General features: G+C 38.6%; 1 protein-coding gene across 9 annotated transcripts; it reads right to left on the reverse strand.

Annotated features, from left to right (window-relative positions):
• Positions 1-1,580: 1,580 nt before the first annotated feature.
• On the reverse strand, positions 1,581-26,616 carry FBXO38 (F-box protein 38). 9 transcript variants are annotated; one of them, XM_074838977.1, is made up of 22 exons: positions 26,532-26,616; positions 23,694-23,835; positions 22,683-22,800; positions 21,389-21,476; positions 20,822-20,987; positions 20,331-20,468; positions 19,894-20,031; positions 19,383-19,476; positions 18,828-18,958; positions 18,345-18,515; positions 17,955-18,097; positions 16,848-17,070; positions 16,036-16,155; positions 14,764-14,943; positions 12,259-12,978; positions 9,113-9,213; positions 7,339-7,441; positions 6,136-6,302; positions 4,838-4,983; positions 3,899-4,002; positions 3,521-3,634; positions 1,581-2,224 (listed from the first exon to the last, which is right to left on the reverse strand). In XM_074838977.1, the coding sequence occupies exons 2-22, from the start codon at positions 23,716-23,718 to the stop codon at positions 2,046-2,048; spliced, it is 3,369 nt and encodes a 1,122-aa protein (XP_074695078.1). In that variant the 5' UTR covers positions 23,719-23,835; positions 26,532-26,616; the 3' UTR covers positions 1,581-2,045. The 9 variants fall into 9 exon arrangements, with proteins under 9 accessions (XP_074695078.1, XP_074695075.1, XP_074695076.1 ...); XM_074838974.1 differs by having other exon boundaries at positions 21,389-21,552; positions 22,683-22,816; XM_074838975.1 differs by lacking the exon at positions 26,532-26,616 and adding an exon at positions 26,120-26,347 and having other exon boundaries at positions 21,389-21,552; positions 22,683-22,816.
• Between the last annotated feature and the right edge of the window lie 555 nt (positions 26,617-27,171).

The raw sequence follows: 27,171 nt of genomic DNA on the forward strand, positions 1-27,171 counted from the left end.
GACACAATGAATTTAGTGACTACATTACCACTGTGTGTAAAATGGGTGTATGTTTAAGAGGTTAAAATTACTGTAAGGTTCAATTGCTTACAGAAGGAAATATTGAATATAAATAAGTACATTATTTGTATAAATACTTCTTCAAAAGGCTAAAGTTAGAGATACCAGATGGAGATCTGGTGCAATACTCTAGAAACGCAGCAACATTTTCCTGTACATGCTGTATTAAAATGGTAAACATGACTGAATCAATGACTCAGATTACTTGAAACACTTCTAGGAAGGGTCACAATTATGCTTTGTCTGAATATCACTGAATAGATTATTTATGGTTAAATATATTTGTTACAACTAAACCATTAACTTTGATCCTGCAATAAAGCAAATTTAACAGCATTCACTTCATTATCTGGTATTTAGTACTCCACCTCCAGTTAAGAGTAGCAAGAGCACGTGAGAAAATATACTGTACCAAATCTGTTGCTGCTTCCATTTGGCACCATTCTCTTTCTCTTATCTAATATATTTCTAGTTCCACATTACCTCAAGAATTTCCACAGAGGAACAGATACAGGGAAAACTAACAGTGGCTTTGCTGTGTTGAACAGTTTTGCCTCTTCAGTTCTACACAGCTAAACGTCATAGAAATCCCCATTAGTCACATTTATACCAAAGTTCAAAGAATTAAAATCATTAACAATGATGTGTAAAATTGCATTATGGTACAAACTAATCTGCTCTATGGCTTTTACCACAGTAAGTTAGTAAACTGTCAGTTGTTACGCTGGTAACGTTGCAACTTCAAAAGAGTGTGAATGATAGATCAAGCCATAGTTGATTGTAGGGCACTTCTAAAGGTGCATTTGTGCAGTCACAGCTGCGTGCGCGTGCAGACACTGTTGCACAGCACAGCAAATTAGCCTTTAAGAGATCTCCCACCCCCACAGGGCACATTACTAACAGCACACAAACCAGCTAGTTTAAAACTAACTTGTGCATTTTTATACCTGTATACTGGACTTGCAGCAAATTCTGGACATACACACAAAACATCTATGGATCCTGTGGGAACCAGAGGCATTTTCTATATACAAGCATTCTGGGCCAAAGAGCAGCAGTATTTACTGACTGCGTGGAAAATCTGCATTCATGAGTGAGCATGAATCAGCCTGAAAGCTCACTGGTTGAGTCAGATGGATCCTGCACTGACACAGCTATAACTAAGCAATTACACATCCCTTTTCCTGCCTGTCTTAAGGGAAAATTCAGCTTTCAGCCATTTAGTATGTGCAGATTTATGTTAAAGAGAGTGGAACCAACAATTAGCAACTTATTTTTCATATTACACAGTCAAATACACTATTAAAATGAAATCTAATGGTACAAAATGCTTTAGAACATATCTTCTGTTTCCAAGGTGCTAAATGTGGGGTTTTTTCTTTCCCAGAAAATGTTTTTAATGAACTCTATAAACTATCACAGATCACCAGCTTCACTACTCTTTTTTCCTGCTTTGGCCTTCTTTACAACAGCTGTAGAATAATTCTCTCCCTTTGAAAAATGCACACAAGACACAAAGATTGTGCTCAACAGGTTTACTCAGACTGGACTCTTAAATGCTCAAGAAAAAGGCACAGATTAAAAGAGACTCTGATGACTCTTTTGAACACAGCAAATGGGATTTTGTTTATAAGAAAAAAAATACTGCTATGAATTGTATGGGCTGAAAAATTCAAATATTCTTCCCTGTTCCTAATTATTGGCCTTCATTAAAATGGAATTTAAATTAAATTGTATAAACATATGAAATAAAGTCTCAGTATTAGGAAGTTTTTCTTTTGTTTCCTCTATGTACAAATCTTAGTATACAATTTTTACTTTTCATTATACATTTACTACACACTCTTTTCCAAACTGTGAGAGAGCAACTGCAAAGTATGCGTTTCAAGAAAATGCTTTGCATTCGGAAAGAATCCACCTGCTTTCTTGGCCAGCAGTGCCAGTCGGAATTTAGGAAGAGATGACAGGTTAGGGAGAGTATCCACTCAAATGTAATCATCCTCTACTGGTTCACCATTGACATCACAGTAATGGATGAATATAGCCACCACACGTTGGAATACACCTTTTTTCATCTGGCGCAGTTCAGAGATCTCTTCTCCTATTGTTTCCATGCAGATGTCTGCAGACAATTGTCCTTTCCTTCGGGGTGCATAAATAGTAGCTGTGGAAAACACATAAGAATAAAAACTAGAATCTTTCCTATAAAGAAATTCACAAGGGAATCTGTTTTGCATTAAATGAGAGAAGGAAAACAAAACAAACAGAAAAATCTTCCATTGAGCAACCACATTTAAGGAATATTATTCAAGCAGAAAAGGTATTCTGCTTCCATTGGAGTGCACTTTGATAGCTCCAATACTCATTTAATGTACACAAAGTTCGCATGTCTGTGAGTGAAGGGAATCCCAGCGCATAACAAAGCCTTGCCCCTGACATGCTTTCAGGTTATCTATTTCACTGATCAAATGTTTTATAAACAAGAGCAATTAAGGATAAAGCAGCAGCCTTTTCTTTATTTTGTATGGCTTTAACATCATGTTTAATCTAACTACTCTTTTAAATCAAATGCGTATCAATTTCTTATAATTCAGACTACATACTGAACTACAAGCATTGTCTATGAATCAGTTTCAAGTAAAATAAAAATAAAATTAAAAAAAAATCAGAGAAAGGTATAGTCAAAAACGATTTCTTCCTCATCCTCTTGAGCTTCATCCCCTTGAACTGGAGCTAGATAAGAATATCCAAACTGATGTCAATTAAAAATACCTCTAATGAAGCAGATTCCAAGATTGTCCTAATTGAGCAGTGGAACACGTTTTTCCCTGCTACCAAGCAAAGTTCTTAATTGAGCCCTAGAAATTGCCCACTATAATATTTTATAAGACAAGCTCCTAAATAGGAAGAGGCATATCTACCCTAAACTCTAACCCACATTATCCCTGTTCCAGAGTTTTCAAGTCCAGTTCTTTCCTCTTTTCTCCCAAGTTTCTGAGTCTCCTGTCTCCTTGCTGGACTCTTCAGCCTACCTTAACAACCTTTCGTAAAGCAAAGCCCGAGCAGTAGTCCAGCTGAGCTTTCAGCAGTAATGCCAGTAAACTCCACAGAACTTGAACTGCTGGGACCACACATCACATCAGTTTTGTGTGTGTTTTAATTGTACTCATTCTTCTGGGTATGACAAACCCATCACATTTTTAGGCTATGCACCAGATTGGCCCTCTGATTTTATCAGTATTATGGGTCTCCAGCTGGCTGATACACTGTTGTAGTACTATGGCCCTCTCCTCTGCTGGACGCCCTCCTCATCCAGCTCCCAACACTGCTACAAGTAGTTATTTATAGTCTACCAAAAATAGCATAAGAATTAGAAAACTGAAAAATAAAGGAGCACATTGTCAGCTTAAGATCAAACACCAGTTAAAGTTCTTTGAACACATCAAAAAAGATTACTCACTTCTCTCATCATCCTCAAAGTCGTATCTAGCATAGCTGTTTGGCTCTGCTGTTCTCAGTGATCTCAACCATGGGAAGTCCGTAATCATGGAGTAAGGAGCGCCATCCACAATGCCTACAAGACAGACAGGATGAGGATACAAAGAGGACAATGTCACTCCTGCAGCATCAGTACTCTTCAAGTAAGCTTCGCTGATACCATGTATACTGGTCACTGATGCAGGAAAAGCACCTCCTCACTTCAATTCCCCCACTCTGTGCCAACAGTCCTCCACTTTCCTGACGAGAATTATTATTCGTATCTCTTGTAACTTGATGCAAAGTTACTTATCTTAGCAAGAGACTGATCACCAGCTTTCAGTTCTCTATAAACACTCACCTTCTAGAGTGTAAATATCTCGTCCCCAAGGGTACTTAGTGTATTTCTTAAGGTCTTCATCAGTTCGCGTAGCTTCAGGGAAGAACTCATATTTAATAAGCTCTCTAGAGAGAAGGAGGAAGAGATTACAGCCAGTAGTGACTGGAAATGTGAAAGTGTGAGGGAGAAAAAACAAATGGGAAATCCTATCACACAACCTTTCTTTTAACGAGCCTGAACCCAGAGAAATGCTCCTCTAAGACCCTCACACAAACTCAGTATGCAATCCCTTTGTTTGTGAGAGTAACCACAGAGAATATGTATAGTTAAGATGAGAAACCAATTACGCTACCTTTTAAGCACAGCTTTCTATCTATAAGAAACAATCCAACATAGCTGCAATTAAACAAAACTTCAGAAGTAAATTTATTCTCTTAGTCATTTTAGTAAAAAACCAAGACAACAAAAACACTGGTTTAAAACAGCTGCATGAGAGCCACTGTATACAATTCCCTGCTGCTGGGAATTCTTGCTCCTCAATAAGGAGCTGACATTGACTGCACATCACCTTCCCAGAAACTAACATTATGTCTTGGAGTAAATCAGTCTTTCTCTTTTTTATTAAAAGAAACTTGTCTTCAGATTTGAAGATATTCATCAGCCATCCTGACTACTTCAGTGTTCAATTGCATTACTGCTGGATGGAAGAGAACTGGAGAATTCTACAGTGTTTTTCACAGTTACGTTTATTTAATCTATGTTTTGTATTAGATACATCTTGACATTGAAATTCTGTATCAGAATTCTACCTCTAGAATTGAACCTTTGCTAGTCAACAAACCTTTTCTTTTTTTAATTTGGCTAACAGAATTCAGCAAGGCTACAGCTTGACTGAAGCTGTAGCTGCTGAATCAGGACAGAATACCTTTTCTGTAAAGTTACTGAAGGGCAAGTACTCACTGGTTGATATTTGCTATTGTGTCCATCCAGCTTCGAATGCGCACCTTATTGCGGACATTAGGTGGGTTACTGAATTCATGAATTATGCAAATGTGGTATGGATAAGGGCCACTAAATATCTTTTGCTCAAGAGTCAAAGTGTCAACCTGTGAAAGGCAGCAAACAAAGACTTGTAACCAAAGAGAAACAAAGAGATGTGATTTCAGAGTCAATAGCAGACATCTACCAAATTCCCCAAATTCTGGGGGAACAAACATGTCCAGTGAAAAGAAATTTTAACAGCATACATAAGCAAATAGATGATTAAGTGGAGTAAAACTTTCCCAGTGCAGCTTTGCCAATGAATCTTCTCAGGTAGTGAAATATGATGGGGATTGTCTATTTTCTGATGTGTTTCACAACTCCAATATGTAAGTAAACGTTCATAAAATTACATAATGGTCTAAACTACCTTCACGTTCTCAGAATTTGTCTCTGGCTTAGGGGGAGTCATGGGGTTTGTATTTTTTTTCTCCCCCCCTCCCCCCCCTTCTTACCACTGTCCCCTAAAGCTAAAGCAAGAGATCTGGTTTCAAAGAAAAGATGGCTTTTATATCAAATCAGCTTTCCCTCATTGGTAAGGCAAACTTTGCTTGGGAGAAGCAGCATCACAGTCTAATACAGAATGCTCTGGTTAGAGTGATAAAGTCAAACAACACATTCAGGATCTTAAACTAAGCCCTCTTAATTACTTGTCAAATGACCTCAACAATTCAGCTAAATGTCAGTGCTTATATCTCCTACACGTAATCTGGGGGAGGACAGGGTGGCTCCCAGTACCGCAACTGTCTTGCAACACTGTTTAGCATCAAAATAAGATGCAGCTTTCAGCAAATTAATATTCAAAACACTAACTGCTGTTACTACGTCTAATAGGACATGGGTTAAAGATTTAACCTATGCCTATGTCATGCTTCTGCTTATACATAACCACAAGCTGATTTAGGAGCATCTAGGTTCTTACAGTTAGTTATTCAGTTTGGAATGAATTCAATCCATCATAATTTTTTACAATATCTTCTAATGCAATTAATATTGGAGATGGTAACATTAAGTCTTAAAATTCAGTATCATCCAAGTTTCAGATTCTGCAATAAAAGCCTTGATGGGCTAAAGTTTTAATAAACAAGTTTCTCAGAGCTGTGTTACTGTAACATTTACATTTCTTGCATTAACTGGAAAACACATGAAGCCAAGAGTGGTAAAATACAGGCAGAACTTCAGATGTGTTCATGATTAAATGAAAGTTTGTTGTGTACCTGCTGCATTGGTCGAAGATAAATAATCCGGTTTCTTTCCGGTGGCATCCTGAGAATCTGATCCAGAACCTGATCCATGTTTAACTTCTTGCACTGGGCATAGTCAAACCGATTGACAACTGGTGCATTTTCTACTTTTAAGTGTTTCAATACACGGCACCTTGTAGCTATAAATCAGCAAACAAAATTATTAAAAGAAAAGAAATATAATACTGGAAAGATCTTAGGAGCCTCCTGTCAGATATTTTCAAAGCTATTTCAAAAGAAGGCAAACAGTAACAGACAATTACTGAGGTAGTTTGGATAGCTGGCAACAAGTATAGTGAAGAAATAGACTAGCTGTTCATTTCTTCCACATTATGATCAAACTTTTAATTTGTGAATTTGTAAGAAAAGTCCTTTCAAAAGGCTGTGTCAAATCTAACAATAACCTTTTTCTCTCTTTGTTTCCTTTCACTAAGTCCCCTGAAATGGTCTGTGGACTGCCACAATTGAAAACCACTGACTTCAAAATCAGATCAAATATAGAGTATTGTGAGGTCACACAATGTAAAATAAAGCTATTTCCTTTCTAGTAACACTGCTCCTGTAATGAAAATTAGTTCAAAATTAATGTATGTTCTGAGAAGTATTCTGGAATAAATAATTTCTTCATTTTCTGCTAAATAGAAATACCTCATTTCAGAAGAAAAAGTGTTATTTAGTATAGATGTTGCAGAAAACAGCAAATGACCCAATGCTTCAATACAGGACTAGTCATACACCCTGGCATGTGAATCTAATGCAGCTTAAGTGCCATAATTTAAAACAGATTTTTATCGTGTCAAGCAGGAAAGTATCATCATGTCAGCTAAATAATCTATGGAAGCACAATGAAATGAGAGAAAAAACAAGGTACTCTCAAACTCATTTCATCAACTTCCAATTACTGTATTATCACTCTTCAATAAACATTGCATCTTCCTAACTGTCATATAATTTCATCTGTTGATTTTTAGATATTAATCTTTATTAAACCTGTTATGACTTATAAGGAAAGAGGCATTCAATCTGAGAAGCAGTCTTATTTGCTGTTCTGAGCATCAGCCTGACATTTACCAAAGCAGCTGATGAATACAAAATAAGCAGTGGACTGACTTTAATTCTTTCAGAAATTTCTAATAATGCCAGATGGAGGAGCTACACATGACATTAACTACATACCATGTATGAACATCATTTTGGGACAGTCTTTCAGTACTAAATCTGTTATTCCACAATTGGTCAAGGTGATTCCAACAAGGTTTTTGGATTTCAAAGTCAGTACCTGGTGAAAATTTTAAAGAAAGAAATAATCTATGACAGGGTAAAAGCAAAGAAAAAAATTAAAATAAACTGAATTTTAAAAGACACCACCAGATCAGAAGGATATTAACTGGATACTAATCAATATAATACAGCTTCTGTTCACAACAGGTATTTGAGACAACTAAGGCTACTGACAGCAAGGAGGAAAAAAAGACAAGACTTCCTGCTGATCAACAACATCACAAAACACAAAAGAAAAACTTCACAAGATTAAAAGAGAAGTCATATCAGAAAGCACAATTTTTATCAGAAAACCTAAGTATCATCTGTCAGGAACTTAAAATTCTCTACTATTCAATTTCTGTCTTTCAACCACAATGACAAAAATGGCAATCCTGGACAGTAATACTTGTTTAAACACAGAAAGAAGGTATGGCGGAGAATCATGGTTTGAACTTCCCATACCAATGTATTTCACCAGTGCTATCTCAGATGAAAATCTACCATGGAGGGTTGAAAATTATATAAATAACTTATTTAATTCTCTATGTCCACTACCAGTGTTAGAAAAATAAAGTATGCATCAAGCTCAAGCAGAATCATTTCCAATAGCATGAGCACAGGGAGAATGTAGTAAGAAAGGATCTTTTTGGATTTTTATCTGAGTTTTTCAAAGTTTTATCACTAAAATTCTAGCAAAATTTAGCAGCTCAAGGATGAAGCTGGCCAATTATAAAAATATGACTAAACAGAGTTCTATCACACCAAAGTAAATATGTGTAAAGAGAAAAAAGAAGCATTCTGCAATGGATTCTTTTAGCTCCAGCAATTTAAGCTGTTTCTTGTAACCACAGATAGTTAAAAATAAATTAAAACCTCACAATACTGTTCTTTCAAAATGGCATATTTTAAGAAGAAAAATCATGTACCCAAAAATACCTTTTATGCTAATTACAAAAGCTGTAATGCATCCTAGTAACCAGAAAAATATTATGGGACACATTCACAAAAGCTATCTTAGCTCAATGAGGCTAAGTTCTTCACTGGACCGAGAGGGGAAAATAAATGCAGGCAGGTTCCTCTACAGCAGAACTCAGAAGAAAAGCTTAAGTTAGATGTTCAGTCACCTTCTGAAGCAATCTCATGCTTGGCTAGAACATGAGCCTTGGGTAAATAGCCTCAATACAGTGAGGCCAGACCTTGCAATTTCTCCTCCCATGACTGATCTTCACTGCAGAATTAACTCATGTTACTTACATACTAAGAGAATCCCCAGCCTTCAAAGTAACAGCTGAGTTGCTACGTCCAGAGGTAATTACATATCTCATGTTTCTTTTTAACAGCCATAGCCTATGATGTCATTTCAAAAATAAATGCCACAGAGAATAAATTTTTCCCCTGCACATCAAGAAGGACACTGTGGAAAGGCAGGAGTTCTTGCAGTACTATAGCCATGAGCATCTGACAAACTTCCAAGTTTAGCTTTAGCTTACACTTTGCTCTTCTCAGGCCAGACAGAGTATCACTGCACCTAACAGAGAAATTTCCTGTACATGGTTAAGAGCAAAGAGAGCAGCAACATCAGTTATAACTCATCTGACTCTACACGGAAGACAAGCTTAGAATTACATCATTGTTCACGAGCATCCCCAGCTGATAAACCTGTAGCAAGTGAAGAAAGAGACCTTACTTGAACATGATCATCTTCAATAACTGGGTCACTTGTACTTGTGGACTTGTCAGCTGTCCTTTTCCGCTTTGTGGTTTGCCGTGGCTTTGGCTTAGCCACCTCTGGAAACAGAAAACCAGAAAAATCTTTCCTCTGTTTACATTTCAGGATAACAATAGAGGCATTTCCTAGCTGAAAACATCCAATAAGAACATACATTTCTTACACAAGCAGATCAAAATACCTGTCTGACTTGAAAACAACTATATCTCTTTTCCTTGCACAAAACCCACTTTCAGGTTTGTTGCTCAGAATCATTCATACTAAATAACTTGAGGCAAAGGGATGGGATGTTTATAGATGAAAACACAGGAATGCTGAACCTACAAGGTTCAACATCACAGAAAGATGTGGAGCCAAGAAAAGAACAGATGAATTGTTAGGTTACACTCGGTTCTCTGCAGCAAACAGAACATTCTTGACAAATATAAGAACCAAAATAGCTTTAATGTTTTAAACAGTAGAAATAATCTCAAACTACTTGAAAGTCTGCTCTTTATAACTGTCGCTAAGTTTTTCCTAATATTGCAAAGGATGCCCAGGTATAAAATACTTTGATGTTCCCAAGCTGCTTTTACTCCCATTTCATGTGCCAGTGACATCAAATTCCTGCTTGATTTAAAAGATGAGGCTTTGAAAAGAAATGATGATAGACAACCACCCTTACTTTCTACAGTAAGAGAAAAAAAAGCCCTAGAATTAATTTTCTGTGATTAACAGATCAAAACGAGAAATTATTTTACTAAAATTGAGCTTCCTTTGACTTTTTTGTTAAAACATATGGCATGTTCACAAAGATTCACAATCAAGATAGAAGTGCAAAATATTAGAGACTATGTATGAACTACTCCACGCTATATGGCTATTAACATTAAAAAAGATCTCTTTTCCTACTTAACATCATCAAATTCCACTACTACATGTAAACTACTAATTAACATGTGACATTCAGTGGGCCTATGAGCTCCAGAATTCAGGCTACTCCTTTAGCTGATCCACAGGTTGAAAGATATAATATTAAGTGCCCATCTTGTGGCACCCATGAATCATCATTCCCAGGGAATTTTTTCAACAGTTCTCGAGTATCTACAAATAGTGAAATACTTCCTGGCTATATTATAGCAAAAACCTTCCAATTTTGTGTTGAATTGTTCAAGATGTAGCCCAAGGCCAAGAAAACTTTACAGAAGGTTTAACATAACATGCATTTTTAAAATGTGAAAAAGCTTGCTTCACTACAAATGCAGACTAAAACAAGTTTAAAAAAACCCCCTCATTTATTACAAGAAAAAGTGTGGCTTACATTTTTACTAGAGTGAAAATCAAAATTACACACTTGAGTCATCCTTTAGCCAGCTAGTCTGTGGTGATAATGATTTTAAAATTTTACTGTCTTTAATATTTTACTGGTTCCACTGTTTAATATGAGTAAATAATTTAAGAGAAAAAAATACTTCTACTATCAAACACAGTTTGTTACAGAAGCCGAAAACAACAATGTCATTTATGCTAGGATAACAGAAAGCAATCATATTCAAGGCACATTTTTAGACTATTTATGGAAAAACATTTCCATCTCTCTAACAAAGCATTTTCAGGTTATACTCTAATGAGTTGTATATCCTATCCTAGGGAAAAAAAAGCACTGTAACAGTCAGGCAGAAGCCACCTCCCAGTCCTGTTTTAAACACAGATTTAAAAGATTAAAATGACACAAGTCTCACATTCTGTCTCAAGCATCAGCTAATATTGGATGCTTCAAAGAGGGAATTAAGTGCACAAAGACATACATATAACTGTATGGAGCTGGGAAAACACTTCTGACTTGTGTAGGCTAAATATAGGAAATACCAAGACATTTTTCTCCATGAACAGAACAGATCTTTTTTCCTAACAACTGAAACAGGAAAACAGAGATACTTTCAGAAACATACCCTAATTTAATACTTAGATCTGACTGACTTCACTTCATGTTTTGGTAATGGATGAGGATAGAGAGGAAATATTTTCTTTTGATTTTTGTAGACTAATTAGTACTCATAATGGAGCAAGGCAGAAAACAGACATTTTAAATTTAATAGCAAGATCATTTCTTCAATCTGAGATGCATCTAGCTACAGAACAATATCCTAGGTGATTCAGGTTTCGTTAACACTTTGGAACATTAAGAAAAACTGGGAAGGCACTAGGACATACTGTGTTTAAATTTCCATGTTAACAGAGATATGAATTTTCTATCTATCTTTTCAACCTCCGATGAATACATGCTAGTTCTGTAACTAGCACGTTTCATTTCACTTGCCAGATAGTCTCAAAGAATCCTGGATATATAAAGTAACCATAAAGTGTGCTATGCCAGATTAAGATGATTATTTTGTAAAGCAAGTATATTTGGAAGAAACAGCAAGTTCCCCTCTCACATCTACTCTTTTCTCCCAACATTTCTGGCTTCATTCCAGCCCTTCAGGATTTTGTTTTTATTTTATTGTTTTGTTTGTTTTACATGATGTGAAGCATGAACCTATATAATAAAAAGACAATTTTCAACAAGTTTGATCACCACGCCTTATACACTCGGAAGCAGAATCCAATATGCAGGTGCACAAGATTGGCTCAATTATAATTATGGCCTTCTTTATTGGCTGATAAAGTATCAGTTATTAACTTTTGCCTTCTTGCTAAGATCTGAGCATACCTGCTGTCTTCTTCCTTTTAAAGGGAGAATTTTAATGGGGGAGACAGTCTTATGTTTCAATGAATAACAGCCTTCACAGGAAGAGAGAAGCTGTCAAAAGAAGTTGCATTTGGTTTTCAAATGAGTAAATCAAACACTGTTTAGTATGTACGGATAACACATACAGAAATACTTGCACGGAGAAAAAAGTCACTGTCACTCTTTCAGAGAGATCTGTTATTTTACCTGGCTATGGCAGTGAAGTCAGTCGTTTCTGTTCCATCAATATTCTGACCCTTTGACAAACGACTTAGTTTTAAATTATTAACCAATAAACTTCATGTTTAACTTCAGTATTATCTGTGGGTGTTGCAGTTGTTCAATACTGTCTCATGCTAGCACTCAGAAATTAATATATGCATGTAGGTCATACCTGACTCTGACACCAGAGGGACATGGGACAGCTTGCTTCTAGCTCTTGTTAGTGGTCGGCGAGGATACTCTTCTTTATACTCCATCTCACAGCTCCTTCGCTGTGAGCACATGCTCTCCTCCTCACTGGCAGGCCCACAGGCACTCCCACTAGTCCTCTCATCACTTGTCCCTCCCGGAGGCCCACAGTTTGGCAGAGTCCTAAGTGCAAAATCTGACCCAGTGCTGTTTGGTCCATTCCTGCAGGCTCCACTCGTGGATGGACATTCCCCATCGCAACACCCACTAGTCCTCTGTTGTGCATCCTGTGGCTTGTAGCAGGAACACCTGGAACAAACAGAGCTCTCCTCAGTCTCTCTCTCACTGGAACCTTCACTTTTACAAGGCGAGCAGACACACTGCCTGGATTCATCTCCAATTGCTGGACTGGTGCCACCAGAGTGGCTATTAGCTGTCTGTGCACAGTCAGGGCTAGGAGAAACAGCACTGCAGGAGCTGGAAGTTCCCGTTGATCCTGTAGTGTTACTGCAACCTGGGTAAGAATCTTTGCTTTTGTTCCTTTCAGGCATGTCACTTGCTGCTTTCATGTCTGCTTTAATTTGCTCACTTGTTACTTGACAACCTTTCTCACAGCTGCTTTCCTCGGTATGGAACTGCTTTGTCTGGCCCACTTGGCTGACACTACATCTCTTCCGCAGTGGTGTCTTGCCTTTACCGCTCACTGTAAGAGTTAAGAGAGGGAGAACAATAAGACAACCTAATACACAGTTTAAATAAATGCTGAGTGCTACTCTGTTAGAGACTACTTAAAACAGAAGGCAGCCTAGAGGCCAATGACAAATCTTGTCAGGACCATGCTGCTATTCACATTATGGGAATTACATTTCTAGCAGTTCCTGAATCTCTGTAATGTCCTGCAGCTATTTCTGTAGTGATGTGTTGAAGTGTTTGTCAGTTTAAATGAGATACATCTCTCACAGAGAGGCTAATATTTTCACAAAACAGCTAACTGGTTAAATATGCCAAAGCATAAAAATATGAAACACATGCTGATCATAAGCTTGTTTTCTTAAATAGGAGGAATCAATCTGAGGAATTGAATAGTAACATAGAGAGGACTAAACTTTATGCTTTCAATAGCAATCCTTAGCTCCCCCTCCTGGGTATGGAAAGTGGTGTCAGTTGGTAACAGTGGTCTCAGTTTACCGATGAGTAAAAAAACCATAACGGATAGTGTACAAATCACAACTGGAACTTCATGTCTACTGTCTTAATCCTCTCAGCTAATTACACTAAACCAAGCCTGAAAAAAACATTATTGGCAATACAAAAGTTTATGCAAATTGTCTCCAAACACAGGTTATTTCAACCCTCAAACGAGAACTGACATCTATGCTGTGAGCCCACACTCTACAGATTTCCAAGCTGAAACTACCAGTCTTGTTGAAAAGACAGGGGGGCTGATGTGTAGGGAGTATGCTGGTTACAACAGGAAGATACTTGATCCATTACAGCTTGGGTATGTCCTAGGCTTTGCAGAAATTAAACCAGTACTAAACCAGTACATTTGTCAATCCTTCACAATGCAGGATTTTTATGTTAACCGCTTAGCTAAATATTCATTAAAGCTTAGTACTGTATGTACTTCATCTGTCAATTACTCATAGATCACAATTTGACTTGGACTTCCTCCTTTCTTGCGTATGTATGAAACTATTTCACTTAGAATACAAACTATAGGAAATAGCATGTAATCTCTGTTGCTGGAAAGACCGTATATCATAAAGCATCAGACCGAGGACTTCGACTTAATGCCACAGATGAGTAGCTTATAGCTGTAAACTCAAGAGACAGGCAATGCCCTTTTCTGTGTCTCTCTCTAGTTGTCATACTACCATCAAGTTCTAGGCCTCTGACTCTGAGTCATAATAATATACATACTACTACTACTAATATATGTATACACACGCTATATAGTAAGTGTTCAGAAGTGAAGATGACAGTACTGAACATCACCCTGAGAATTCAAATCTCCAAAGCTCTCATCAGAGTAAAGTTGATCTTAAAGTGTCCCCTTCAGGGCACTCTCACAGGGCCCCCCTTCAAAAAAAAAGATGGTGACAACTCTCATGCATTTGTCCCAACAGTCACATTCTGTTTCAGCATTTTGACAGATGAATCATATAGACAACATAGCTGAAAATTTGCTTCACAAACGATAAATTCTGTGGACTTGGAAATCCAAGAGAGGAGGTGCAGGTTTCTGCATGCAAAGCAGTGCAGCACCACTACTTCTGTGTTTCTGTACAGCGATGATGTGATTGGAGCTCAGAGAGATGTGTCCTTAACACCTTCATTCTACATTTATAGCAGGAAGAAAAGAGTAGGGGGCAAACAAGCAAAAATGCCCATGACAAAGCTGGAAATAAAACTGAACAAGATGGAAAGACTGAAGCTTAAGAATAAATTTTGCTTAACAGTGCCCAGGAACCCATCTGTTCCACACCTGAAGGTTCTCTGGTTTCCACTGGATCCCTGCTTTTCTCTTCTCCATCTGAGTAATTCTGTGCAATGCTGTTAGTGATGCAGGCTCTTGAAGTCCCCATGTTTTCTTCCTCATCCTCACTGTCTGAATCATGGACAGTAATAGGTGTTGCTTTTACAACAGGCTGAATGCCACTTGGTCCTGAAAACAGTAGAAGAATGCCAACAGTTCATGTAAAAATAAGCCAAGCATGGATTAAAGGGCTGAAAAACTTTCAGAACTGCTTGAAAAAATGTCAAGACATGAATTTGATTAAATTTAGCCACCATTCTGAGGCTGCCTCATTAAAATGCAAACACGAGAAGAGCAAAACATTGCATTTCAGCATTAAAGCATTCTAGTTTGGAAGGGGAAGAGTGTGACAATGTAAGACAAAACACAAGTTTTCTGTAATGTTTCTGTGCTTCAGAACAGCTTAAAGGTTCTTCCACAATAGTACAAGTAACTGCACAACTATGTATTATAAGCAGTCCCTGAAACCTCCACCACAGACAGAAATGTCGGTCAGAACATCTGCAGTTATCCTTCTAAATCCCACCACTAGAAGTGGGAAGGACAAGCATGAATTATCAAGCTTCAGCATAAATGTGCTTTGTTAGTTACCTCTCTTGGCTACTAACCAAAGGTGTTAGCCAATCACAATGACATAACTGCTGGTGAATAACACAAGAAATTAAGTTAAATAACCTTTTCAGGAGTTATCTTGAAAAAGCGAACAGATCCAGCATATGTGTATGTTATTTCTTGGTTTGGGCATATTTAGTAGAAAATTATGTTGTCCAGCAAATAGTGGCTATAAAAGAAATCAAGACTGCCTTATGTCACTAATACAAATGAAATTAACACTGGAACAAGTTGTTCTGTCTTGAAAAAAAAAGAAAAGGCAAAAAAGAATCCAGATGCTGCAGTGAAAGAAGTAAGGCCCTTAACACCAACGTAAGAACATGACAAGCTCATTCAGGCCTTCTAAGTCTTCTACTATTCTGGGCACAAAAATAAGGCTTTAAGATCAAGATATTTTACTCCATATGCAAAAGAAAATTGTATACTGTAAAATAGACTTTAAAAAAACAGAATAAATTTCTTCACAGCAGTAAGCTGTGCTAGCATCATTATTCTAAACACATCAGACAAGCCAGCTGAAGAAAACCATCCCCAACCAGACTTATACTGAAAAATTTAACCCCTCAAGAAAGGGATACCAAAAGGTAATTTCCTTCCAAAACCAGTTACCTGCTTGCTCTTCGTCAACCTCCATAGGAACAGCAGCTTGGCTGTGAGCCGGGAGCTCATTCTGGTCCTGCCCAGCAGCCATCCCTTCCTCCTGTGCCACCTCTTCCATCTCATTCAGTGCTGAAAAGATTAAGATGAGGTCAAGAAGAGGAAACAGAAGGAAGAGAGCCCATAAACACAGGAGAAGTTCAATCAGCATCCACAGAGAGTCAGAGATCATCAAGAAATAAATTAATAGCTGCCTTGATTCCTCCAGCGAGTCTCTAGGTTGCACAGAGTCTCTCACAGATTTGTTCTACATCTCTTTCGCCAAGGCCCCAGCCTAACTTTTGGGATTTACTTCTCCCATATTTTCAACTCCTCCTCAAAACTATTGTTCTACTGCAGACAGCAGCATAACCAGGATTTACATATTCATTCCCCCCAGTGACTTCTGCCTTTTCTGGGAGAGTTTAAAGATATACCATCTGACACTGTGATGCACTCCCAGCTCTGACCAGAGGAGCCTAGAAAACACATCAGACTTCCAGAGGTGAGTACCAAACAAGCTCTACATTGCTAACACCTGTACTGACATATTTAATTGGGTGGTAATGCACCTGTAATGACTATTAGAATCAATACAAAGATAACTTTTATCACAGAGGTATCAGAGATGTACAGACAGTCCTCAGAAAAGATTAAAGTTCCACACCAGGAACTGAAAGAGCAACAAGCTTTCAACACATATTCATATCTTCTCTAGGAACCTACGTAAGTGGCAATGCAAATAAAATCACTTCCTACAAAGGTTCACAAAGATCAGAGATTACCCTCAGCTGCAATCTGCTGCTCTTCGGCTTGACCATCCTGCCGCAGCTCGTTCTCCTCATTCTGGTCATTTGGGTGTTGGTGATTGTTGTGGTGGATGTTTGGATTGTTGTTATTCTGGTGGTTATTGTTGTTGTCATTGTCATTGTTAGAGTTCTGATTGCTGACTAGGGCAGATGAGACACCAATTCCTGTGCCTGCACTTAGACCCACACGAGCACAACCCTGAAAACGAAGAGCAACTATTAAGATTTGAAACCATGGACACATTATCTCAACAACATATCCTAATGCCAACAAAAAAAGCATTCTGTCAGTAGTATCTGGGGTGGCAGAACAATATGCATGTGAAGAACAGGGAAATTGTCCCCTAATACTTCATTATGCTACACATTGCAGAGGTCCATCTTAAGTTTGGCAACCCAGAAAGCTTACACTCTGTTAAACTCTTAATGAAAGGGAACTCCACAAAGCATATAATCTTACTTTATTAAATTGTATTTAATTTGCTCTGAGATCATATTACATTAATACAAATAGCAGATTATACAGTCCTCCCAGAACACAGTAGCCTCAAGATAGAATTAATGATCAAAAAAAGTAGCTTTTTTTACCTAGACCATTTTCATTACATTAGAACAGCTGTTATAAGGTTTTGTGTTACAGTGTGGGAGACGGCACAACATGAAGAAATAAGATTCCTAGGCTTTGAAAGCACTCCAATGGGGCAACAGTACCCCCATTTCACCCACTACAAAATCATAAATACCCCTTAGCATTGTAAACAGATTCCTAAGTGTGAAAAAAAAGCATATAAAAACCAGCAGCAAAATCATTAAGCAGCAGAGACCTCAACAGAAACAGAATCAATGTGAGTCTTACTTCCTGGTCACATATACATACAAGATCATACCTTGCCACTGCTCCTATCTGCAGAAGCAGCATCATTCTCCCTAACGTATCATGATAATAGCAACTGCAAACCAAATTCATTTATTTACCAAGCTATTTAATTACAACTTCTAAAAGAATGCATAACAGCTGGAGCTCATCATATTTCCAACGAGCTGGCAACAATAAAAAGCAAACCCATTCCCTCAAAGACTCACCTTAGGAGGTTCACGGAACATCTGGTCCAGAGAAATAAATTCTAAGCTTGGCAATAACTCAATGAACTGACTAAAAGAATCTAGCTTTATTGCATGGCATCGCACCAGGGTAAGGTCAACCAGTCGGGTCCACCTTGAATGATCTGCAGAAGAGAAGAGATGCATTTCCTGAAAGAGTCCTATCTCACTTTTCATTACACCCTTTCCAGATTTGACAGTAGGCATCTGTATCTCCATTCTGACTGTTACTAGCATCATTATGGTTCCAAACCAAGCATCACCTACTGTACTTACTAAGAAATAGAACAAGTAGTACTATGAGCAGAAAAATTCTGGTTTAATATTACAGCAGTCCATTTAATAGCTACAAATTTCAAATGTTTGCAATACCTGTGATCCAATTATTTGGGTTATGTAGATGTGGGCAGTTGTAAATAACCAGATACTTGATGCAAGAAAAAACTTCATTTACAGCTTTCATACCAATATCTGTAATAATTCCCGGATTTTCAACCACATCAGCCAAGCCATACTTCACCAAGTCTCCATTTGTCATTTTGCCTATGAAAAAGTAGCAAACACAGCAGTAAATTTCAGAAACTTGCCTTTTATAGCATGATTTTCTAACTCCCTATTTTAGTCCAATTTTGCAAAATGGATCAGACTATTACTTCAGTTCAATAAAGCTGAGACTTTCCCAATTTCAGTGAGTTTGAGGAAGTTAAGAAAAACATATTTGGCTGTATGAGATCAGCAGCCTCAATATGGATACATTAATATTTTTAATCACTCTTAGAAAATGACTGATAACACGTGAACTTATTTAATCCTTATATTTGTCAAATAATTTATGTATATAAAAAAATGTCATACATTGTAGTAAAAACTCATCAACATATCCTAGATGAAGAGTTTCAAACTGTGGGAATTCCAGTTCAGCCATCTTCAAAGCAGAAAAAACACCATCTTTGGTCAAGGAAGGCTGGATCCGCACTTCATGCAACCTGAATGCAATTAAGAATTGTTCCCTATTAAAAGGCATGCCAAAACAAAATTGCCATAGAAACCATGCAAGAAGATGCTCTCTCATAATAAAATGAAGATATTCTTTCAACAATGGCAGGATTAAGAGGATATTTGTTGCATCTTTACAGTATTTGGCAGTTATACAGCAATACACTTGTGAGACTAACAGCACCACACTTACCAGATATAGGTTTAAAGCAGCAGCTTATAACACAAACCCATTCAGAAACAGACATAAGTCCACTTATTTTAACCACAGAATACTCCTGTTACGTAAAGTTTAAATGTTTATTCCTTAAATTTTTGAAGGTTGTTCTGCTTCTTCACATTCTTGGACTTCATTACCAAGATACTTATTTTGAAAAAGGAGAAGGGGGAAAAGAGAGATCTAAAGGCCCATACCTTCGTGCAGCAGTTATGATGAGGTAGCCAAGATCCACTTCAAGTGCATTCTTGCAAGCTCCCAGAACTATAGTGTGCAAATTCCTAAAACCACCTGACAAATAAAAAAAACATTCTTTCACTTCAGTCACAGATCACAACCTTAAGCCTTGTGTATTTCCACCAGTGTTGTCGTGACAAGTGAATTAACAAAACATAGTTGTTAGTAAATCAATAAAACACATATTTGCACCCAACTCCCCTCCAATCCTGCCAGTTCTACTCACTAACAAATGCAACTGGAAGGTTAGTTTATCAGTCAAACATTAATTGCAGTTAAAAGGTCAAAACAATGCTTAATACAGAGCTATACTTAGCACCATAACCATAGTTCCAAACTCGATACCTTTAAAATAATGATCAAGAAAGGATTTGCTACATACAAAAAAGCTAAGTTTCACATGCCTCCAGTATTTACTAATATTTTTATTTATTTCTTTGTTTTAAATATGAGGGATAAGAAGTTTCATACCTGATCTCCAGCTATCTTCTACCACATGCTGGATAAGTCCTCCAAGAAATGGAACACGAACCAGTTCTAAATGCTCCAAATTTCGAGCAGACGCCAGGCCCGTCACTAGGGGAACATACTTCAAAGAATTTGTGGGTCCTACATAGAACAAACCAACAAACAAAGAAGGTTGTTCACTTAACGCTGAATGTATCACATTAAAGAATTTAAAAATGTACACATATATCCATCTAGATCAGGAAGTCAACAGAACTACATAGCACCAAATAATGTACAGGAGAGGGATACATTTCCATCCAACACCATGAATAAAACAATGACTGTTTTCAGAATCTTGTCTTCCAAGATTTCTATTTACAGTTGGTGTCTATGCAGTTTTAACAGAATTAGTTTTCCTACGTGCTAAAACGTCCCCTCCATACATGAATCCCTCTTACCGGCACAGTTCCTCATGACAAAAGCGCGTAAGCTGATACAAAGGAAATCTTTAAAAGGCTGTGGTTTCGTGAGTCTCACCCACTTCAAATAAAGGTGCCTCAGCATTGGGATACAGGGAATCTCAGGGACATTCACCCCTAATAATACATAAACAAAACAAACATTTAAAACAAGCTTTAAACTATACACTCTATACACTCTATACACTCTTTGGATTAACATTCTGGCTTTAAAAAGGAAGTCTTTTCTTTGCTATATGGCATGTGAGAAAAGCTGTAAACATTTTAAATGTAAGTTCTTCACCTCAGTTTGTCAACACAGTTTTTTAGGATTTGTCCTTTGGAGCTGCTATCATATATATAGCAAGTAACATTTCAAAAATGCCACATGCCAAATTCCCTCTCTTAAAAAGAATTACAATCTTGCAGAGTTTCAAAACCTTTAAATTCACCTGTGTTAAGGCCAACTACTTCACCATTACCACACTCACCTACTAAGTGCAAAGTCTGAATTTTAGCTCCTATAGGAATTTTCAGCTTGTTCTCAGGAGGAATTGGAAAAGCACCATTACGATTACGAAACTTCCCTAAAATGTGAACTTGTGGCATGTATGTCCAAATAGCTTCCACCAGCTCTAAATGAGAGGTCTCAACACCCTGGATAAAAGGAAGCAAAGCAAATGCTCTAACGGCAGTTCAAGCAACAACATCCTCTTAACCATGTACACTTCTCAATAACACACTATATATAACACAATGTGTTATTTCACTTCTAATTTGTAGCAAGACTTGCCTTTTCAAAAGCAGAGGGATCAGAGTTTTAATTCATTTCTGGACTTGAGAGCACCTGTGATTCCCACTGGTGCAACTAAAAATAGTACTCATTTGCAGATATGGTCACAATTAACTGCTACTCTGTACAGCCAGATCTGAATACAAAGCCCAGGTCTGAACACAAAGCCCCATAAGCAGTAAGTCCCTGTCACATTTCTTCTGCTCTGTTAACAAGCATCACCTCAGTTGCTGAAGAAGGTTCTCTCTTGAGTCTAACCACTCACCAGCAGATTTGGACAGGCCTGCAAAGCCTCTAAAACTCCAGGAATGCTGAAAGCTTCATGGCCACGGACTCTGCGTCTTTCAAGATACCTGGGATGAAGACCATAAAGTTGTTCAATGTCTGGCATCTTCCTCAGCAGCGTTAGGAAACTGGAATCAGTGAAACCTAAGATGATAACAACAGATTTGGTATATGTGTGACAGCAGTCACCTAGTAAAAGGGAAAGCCAAACACATTGTTCTCTTTATACGGTAGTGTAAACTCTACAATGTTGAAAGACGTACTCAGAGAAGCAATAGCTTGTCTTCTACTTCCAGATTCTAGAAATCATGACCTACATACTCTTCTGCCTTGAATGTCTCAGGATTGCTATAGGTTTCCTTCAGTGCAGTTGCATGGCCACAGGGTTAACTATACTTTCTCCCTTCTCAGATGAAGCACCTCTGCAGGCTTTGTCTCTCTGTCTTTCCCAGAATTCCATTTATCTACATGGCTCAAAAATGCCCAGCTGGATCAGTTATATGTAGTTCATCACTTTTCACCACAGCTCACAATTCTCAAAGAAATCAGACAGTTTCTTAAAGCAAAGGATTCTTTTTTTCTAACATAAAACAACACATAAAAAGAATTTTAAACTAGTAAATTACCTATATTTACATCTATCTTAGGTTAGGTCTAACCATCTACCTGATATCAGCCATAATAAATCTAACTTTGCAGATCCTCTAACTTTTAGAATTCATTCATTTTAGCTCTCTTCCCCAACAAATCCCAGCAGTGTAATTTAAATCCAACAGAAATCCTAATACTCACAGGGTTGACCTAGGTTGGCAAATTTATCTATTGATCTGAAGATGGCTTGAGGTGTGACATCAAAACTTATTTATTCTTACATTGTTAAGTGTTGGCAGATGAGTTGCTCTCTCATTCCATTGTATTTTTTCCTGCCTGCATGCAAACAGCCTCTTCTTGGATTAACCCTTGGATTAACTCCCTTACAACAATCAGACAAACATAGATTGTATTTACAGATTGCTACAGAGAATGTCCATTTCTGCTACAGTAATATCCAATATATATACACACACACACACATAGACACACAGATAAATTTTCCAAACCACGTACTCCAGAAAGCCACACAAATCTCACAAAAGTCAAAAGGAATTGAACATCTAACTCTTTTTACTGTTTTTGAAAATCTACCCTGCATGTCATTATAAATACCAGGATAGCACAGACAGTTCTGCTCAATACCACTTTATTGCCCTATCTTGAGTGAGTGCATTACTCACCAGTGGGCATGTATTCCCACCAACGGCCTGCACATAGATCCACAACCTTCACTACTCGCAGATAAAGAGTGACTGCTTCCTTCAGCTTCCGGGACAGGCATTCCATGCACATGATATCCTGCAAGGGAAGGTACCTTTGGGAGAGGAAAAAACACTCCTCTGTTTTATCAAAGGTGGATCCTTTTCAACTTTTATCCAAACTCAAGAACATCCCAAGCATGACTACACAAATTCATATATTTCTAACACCTAGAAACATTAATTCAAACAAAATTTTCAGACTGTACTCTAATAAAGCGTGAAATTTAGCTAAGCAGAATGACTCACCAATTTTTGACACTGAATATAGGATATTTATGGTACAAATATAATATTAAAATGGAGAGATGTTTTAGTTCTCCAATAATACTGCTGACCAAACCATTTGCCACAACAGTTTCTACATGGTTTAATTAAAGGTACTTTCATTTTCTAGTACATACTACCACGCTCAATCTGCAAACATTTTAGAGAACTACTGTTTTTAAAGAACTTGTTGGTAAGGCATTATGTTTTGAATATAATAGGCATGAGTGAACCTTGGAGGACTGTGCTGTAGAGAAGATTACATATTCATTCAAATTCCCTTCCGCACGCTATGAAGCAGATGCAACAATTTCAAAACATGCACCTCAACTATGCATTACTACCTGAGATACATTTCTGCACTGAAACCAATATTTAAACACTTGTTACCACACACTGGTGAACAGAATTAAATCACTTATTTTTTCTTTGTTCTACCATTCATGACATTCATATAAATTAATTTTCAAAGTATCCACAGGAATTCTGGGACTGAAAAACATTTATCACGCCTATTTATCCAGTTTTTATCCACCAGTTCACTCGTGGAACATCTACACTTCCCGAATACTATGTGACACAAGCATCACTGCAGGCAAGATTGGCAAAAAAAGTATAAAACAATATAATAATAAACAATAAATTGACTTCTGGTAAACTGCTCACCTAAAGATGTGGCAAAGCACTTCATGAGAGAGTTGGTTCATGTAATCTTTTGGCTCATCAGCTTTGGTAGACTCAGAGCCTTCCCTGTTCATTGAGCATGGTTTCACATTTTTCCGCCGGGGACCCATATTTGCAATGATTCCTGATGAAAGGAAATGTTCACAATGTTATGCAAATTCAGTGCAACTGAAAGAGAAAAGTGACAGAGAGTAGAGGAGGACACACCAGTTAAGTTTCCTTTACCCAAAAAACCCAGCAAAATCTGCCAATAAAGACAAGTCCCAGTACAGCTGAACTGAGGTAACTAAGAAATAAACAAATTCTTCCAACAAGTTATAGTTTGCCTAGTACATGAGGTCTCAGACATAACCTCATAATTACTAGGTAAAGTAGAAAGTCCCTCTAAGCTAAGGGAAATTGACAAAGGAGAAAATCACCACAGGTTTAATCAGAAATCAATTCTTTGCGCGAATAAAACGTCTTCAGAGATACCATCCACACACTAGTTGATCAAGACAAAGCACAGGAAAGCTGTGCAAAGACTACAGAGGTTAACAAGCAAATACCAACTAGACAGGTTCCAGTGAAAAAGAAAGCCCAAAGCCTCTAACAGAAATGTAACTAATTTTCCTTTTAGAAAAAATGGACTCCTACTGATCATTTCCAAAAAATGCCCGATTAAAGGTCCTCAAACTAGCTCTTCTTAGAGGTTAGAATACCAGATAAAATATTCAGGTTGCTTAGTTAAAGATCAAAGCCCCAGAAAAACCTTGCCTCAGCAGCAGGATGTCCCCTCCTATTTCTCTTTACTGAATTAATGTGTTCGTGTCTACATTGTTCCTGCAGCACACATACAGGCACAGAAGGACAATAATATATGTTTAACTTAAAAACAGACAAATTGATTACAAGAAGTAACAAATAAGTAACTAAAATATGAACTTGATGTTAACATTATAATAACTGCGTTAACACCTCATGCAGATGAATGGCATGAGAAATGTCTTCACTACTGCTATTTAGCTGAGGAATGCTTTCTGGTAAGCAGGGTAAAGCATTATTAACTCAGTAAACCTGTTTAACAGGTTGAATACCAAAATTCAGTGGATGAGGAGAAACAACTTCAAAAAAAAGACAGATTTTGGAAAACTTGTCAGAGATGCATCTATTTTGGCATTCACTGTGATGTAAATCTACCACAGTGTTTGCTTCACATTATGTGGAAGTGGCAACTGAGAAGAAAAACAAAGTACCTCATGCAAATGAAAAAGAAAAATTTTGCTTTCTCCAACACAATTTATTTATATGACAGCACAAAATCTGAACTATTGATAGCTTCACTGTGATCTAATTATTGAAAAACATGTGCTTTCACACATTTTCATATGCATTTTAAATTAACAACTGTATGTTGTCATAATTAATTTTATTTAAAGTGGTGATATTAAAATAACTAAATTAGCACCTTTTGCTCATGAATAGCATGAAACATCTCTCTACTCCTTTGGATTGGCTGGGACTTCTCCAGCGAAAGCTAAAGACACTGAGTTTGCTTTCTGTACACATACTACCCTTCTTTTCGGTGCACACTGGAAGGGTTTAGGATTTTCGTAATACTACACTGTAACGTTGTTCAACTTCATGAAGTCCAAAATTGACTCCAAACTATTTATGAGATCGGATTCCGATGAAAACAAGTATTACACGGGTTCCCAGTGAATGTCACCTGATGACTCAATTTGAAGAGAGGGCAGGATACAATGTAAAAATTCTAGATTGATGCAGACACATGAGGGAGTACAATACAGCAGTATTTAAAGAACAGCATTAAAAGGATTGTGATATAAGGTAAGATATTAACAGACCAGCACATAGGGAAGAGTCCGAAAGGATCCTTTAAATTTTAAATGTAATGAGTACAACCTGCCCTCTCAGTCTGGACTGTAGCTCAGTTTAGCTCCTGCCATTAAGTAAAGGGAAAAAAGAATGACCTAGTCTCTTATGAGGCAGCAGTTTCTGCAAAATACGTGCTTCTCTTGATACTATTTTGAGCTAATGTGTGCAGCTTTAACATCTCATTCTACATTAGGAAGCTGACCCCATTAAAAAAAAAAAAAGAACAGCAAAACCTTCAGATATTTAATAAAGCTGTCTAAACAGTTTTGCTCGCCCCAACTTAACTAATTCACGAGAGTCGTCATATGAAACAACAGCTCGACGCGTTATCTTCTTGATTAGTAACTACTACACCGAAGTTAAAAAGCTTATAAAGCCACGGGGAGACCCGTGCCGCCCCGCCGAAACGAGCACTTTAGAGAAAAATGCGGGCCGAACACCTAGGGACGGTCTGGCAAGTACTAATTTAAGAGGGGTGTTTCCTTATGGGGAGAAGGAAAAAAAAAAATCAAAACAAAAAACAAGCTTACTTTTGCTTAGATAAGCGATATAAAAGCAGGTTTCCCCACAGCCCTCTTCGCTGCAGCCAGCCCAACCTCCGCCGTTCCCTCAGCGAGGAGGGGGTGGGGGGCGGTGGCGGCAGCCGCCCCTAACGCGGCGTCTCAGGGCTTCCCCCTCTCCCCCACAGCAGCAGGAAGCAGAACAGTTTTCCTCAGGGCCTGTCACACCGGGGAACGGCCCTCACCGGCCCCAGGCCAGACCGCCCCGAGGGCCCCGGTGCCGGACAACGACAGCCCCAGCCGGCAAAGGGGGACAGCGGCACCGCTCTGCCGCACCAGGCCCACCCACCGCGAGAGGATGGGCGGCGGCAGCCTCCGGCTCACCGAGCCCCGCCGTACCGCCGCCGGCTCAGCGCCCCGCCGCCGGCCCGCAGCTCCTTACCTGCCCCTCAGCGCCGCCCTGTTATTGTGGCCGCGGGGGGAGGGTTAACCCCGGCAGCCGCTTCCTGCGCGTCGCCTTCCGCCAGCGCCGCCGCGCTTCCGGCCCCACTTCCGGCGCCGGCCGAGGGCGGGAGCCGGGACGCCCTGTCCCGCCGCCATCTTGAGGGCAGCGAAGGGCGGGGCTTTCCTGCCGACATCTTGAGTGCGGCGTCGCGTCCGCCATCTTCAAGGCGTCGCCCAGGGGCCACCATATCGGTGGTGGCTACAGTACAGCCGCGGCTGGCCCCCCGCCGCCCGCTGCGGCTGTGCGAGCCCGACCTGCCACTGTCTCGGCCGCCCTGGGCTCATCTCACCCTGCGGCAGGTGGCGGGACGTGTGTCCGCAGGGCCGGTGACAGGGCAGAGATCCCCAGGTCAAACCCCTGAGAGCATTAAATGCCCGCTGAGGTACAGGGACATAAATTGGGTATTTTGAAAAAGAAGAAACTGAAGAAACCTTGAAAGATAAGTGAGGAGTTCTGGCACGATGGACAGCAACTGCGTATGTGTGACAGTGTACGCCTGAAGTGATGTGGGTTAAAACAGCTCACAGGCCACGTGAGACTCTGAGGTCACTTTGCACACGTATGAAGAGGACTGTAA

The sequence above is a fragment of the Strix aluco genome, chromosome 13 (assembly GCF_031877795.1).
Source record: "Strix aluco isolate bStrAlu1 chromosome 13, bStrAlu1.hap1, whole genome shotgun sequence".
NCBI classification, from domain to species: domain Eukaryota; kingdom Metazoa; phylum Chordata; class Aves; order Strigiformes; family Strigidae; genus Strix; species Strix aluco.

Excerpts from the sequence above, each read along its gene's own strand:
- FBXO38 (XM_074838974.1), bottom strand. The coding sequence starts at position 23,821 with ATGGGTCCCCGGCGGAAAAATGTGAAACCATGCTCAATGAACAGGGAA. Across the intron at positions 4,003-4,837 it reads ACAATAGCAAATATCAACCA|AGAGCTTATTAAATATGAGT; the intron begins GTGAGTACTTGC and ends CCTTCTCTCTAG. Across the intron at positions 3,635-3,898 it reads AGATATTTACACTCTAGAAG|GCATTGTGGATGGCGCTCCT; the intron begins GTGAGTGTTTAT and ends TCTGTCTTGTAG.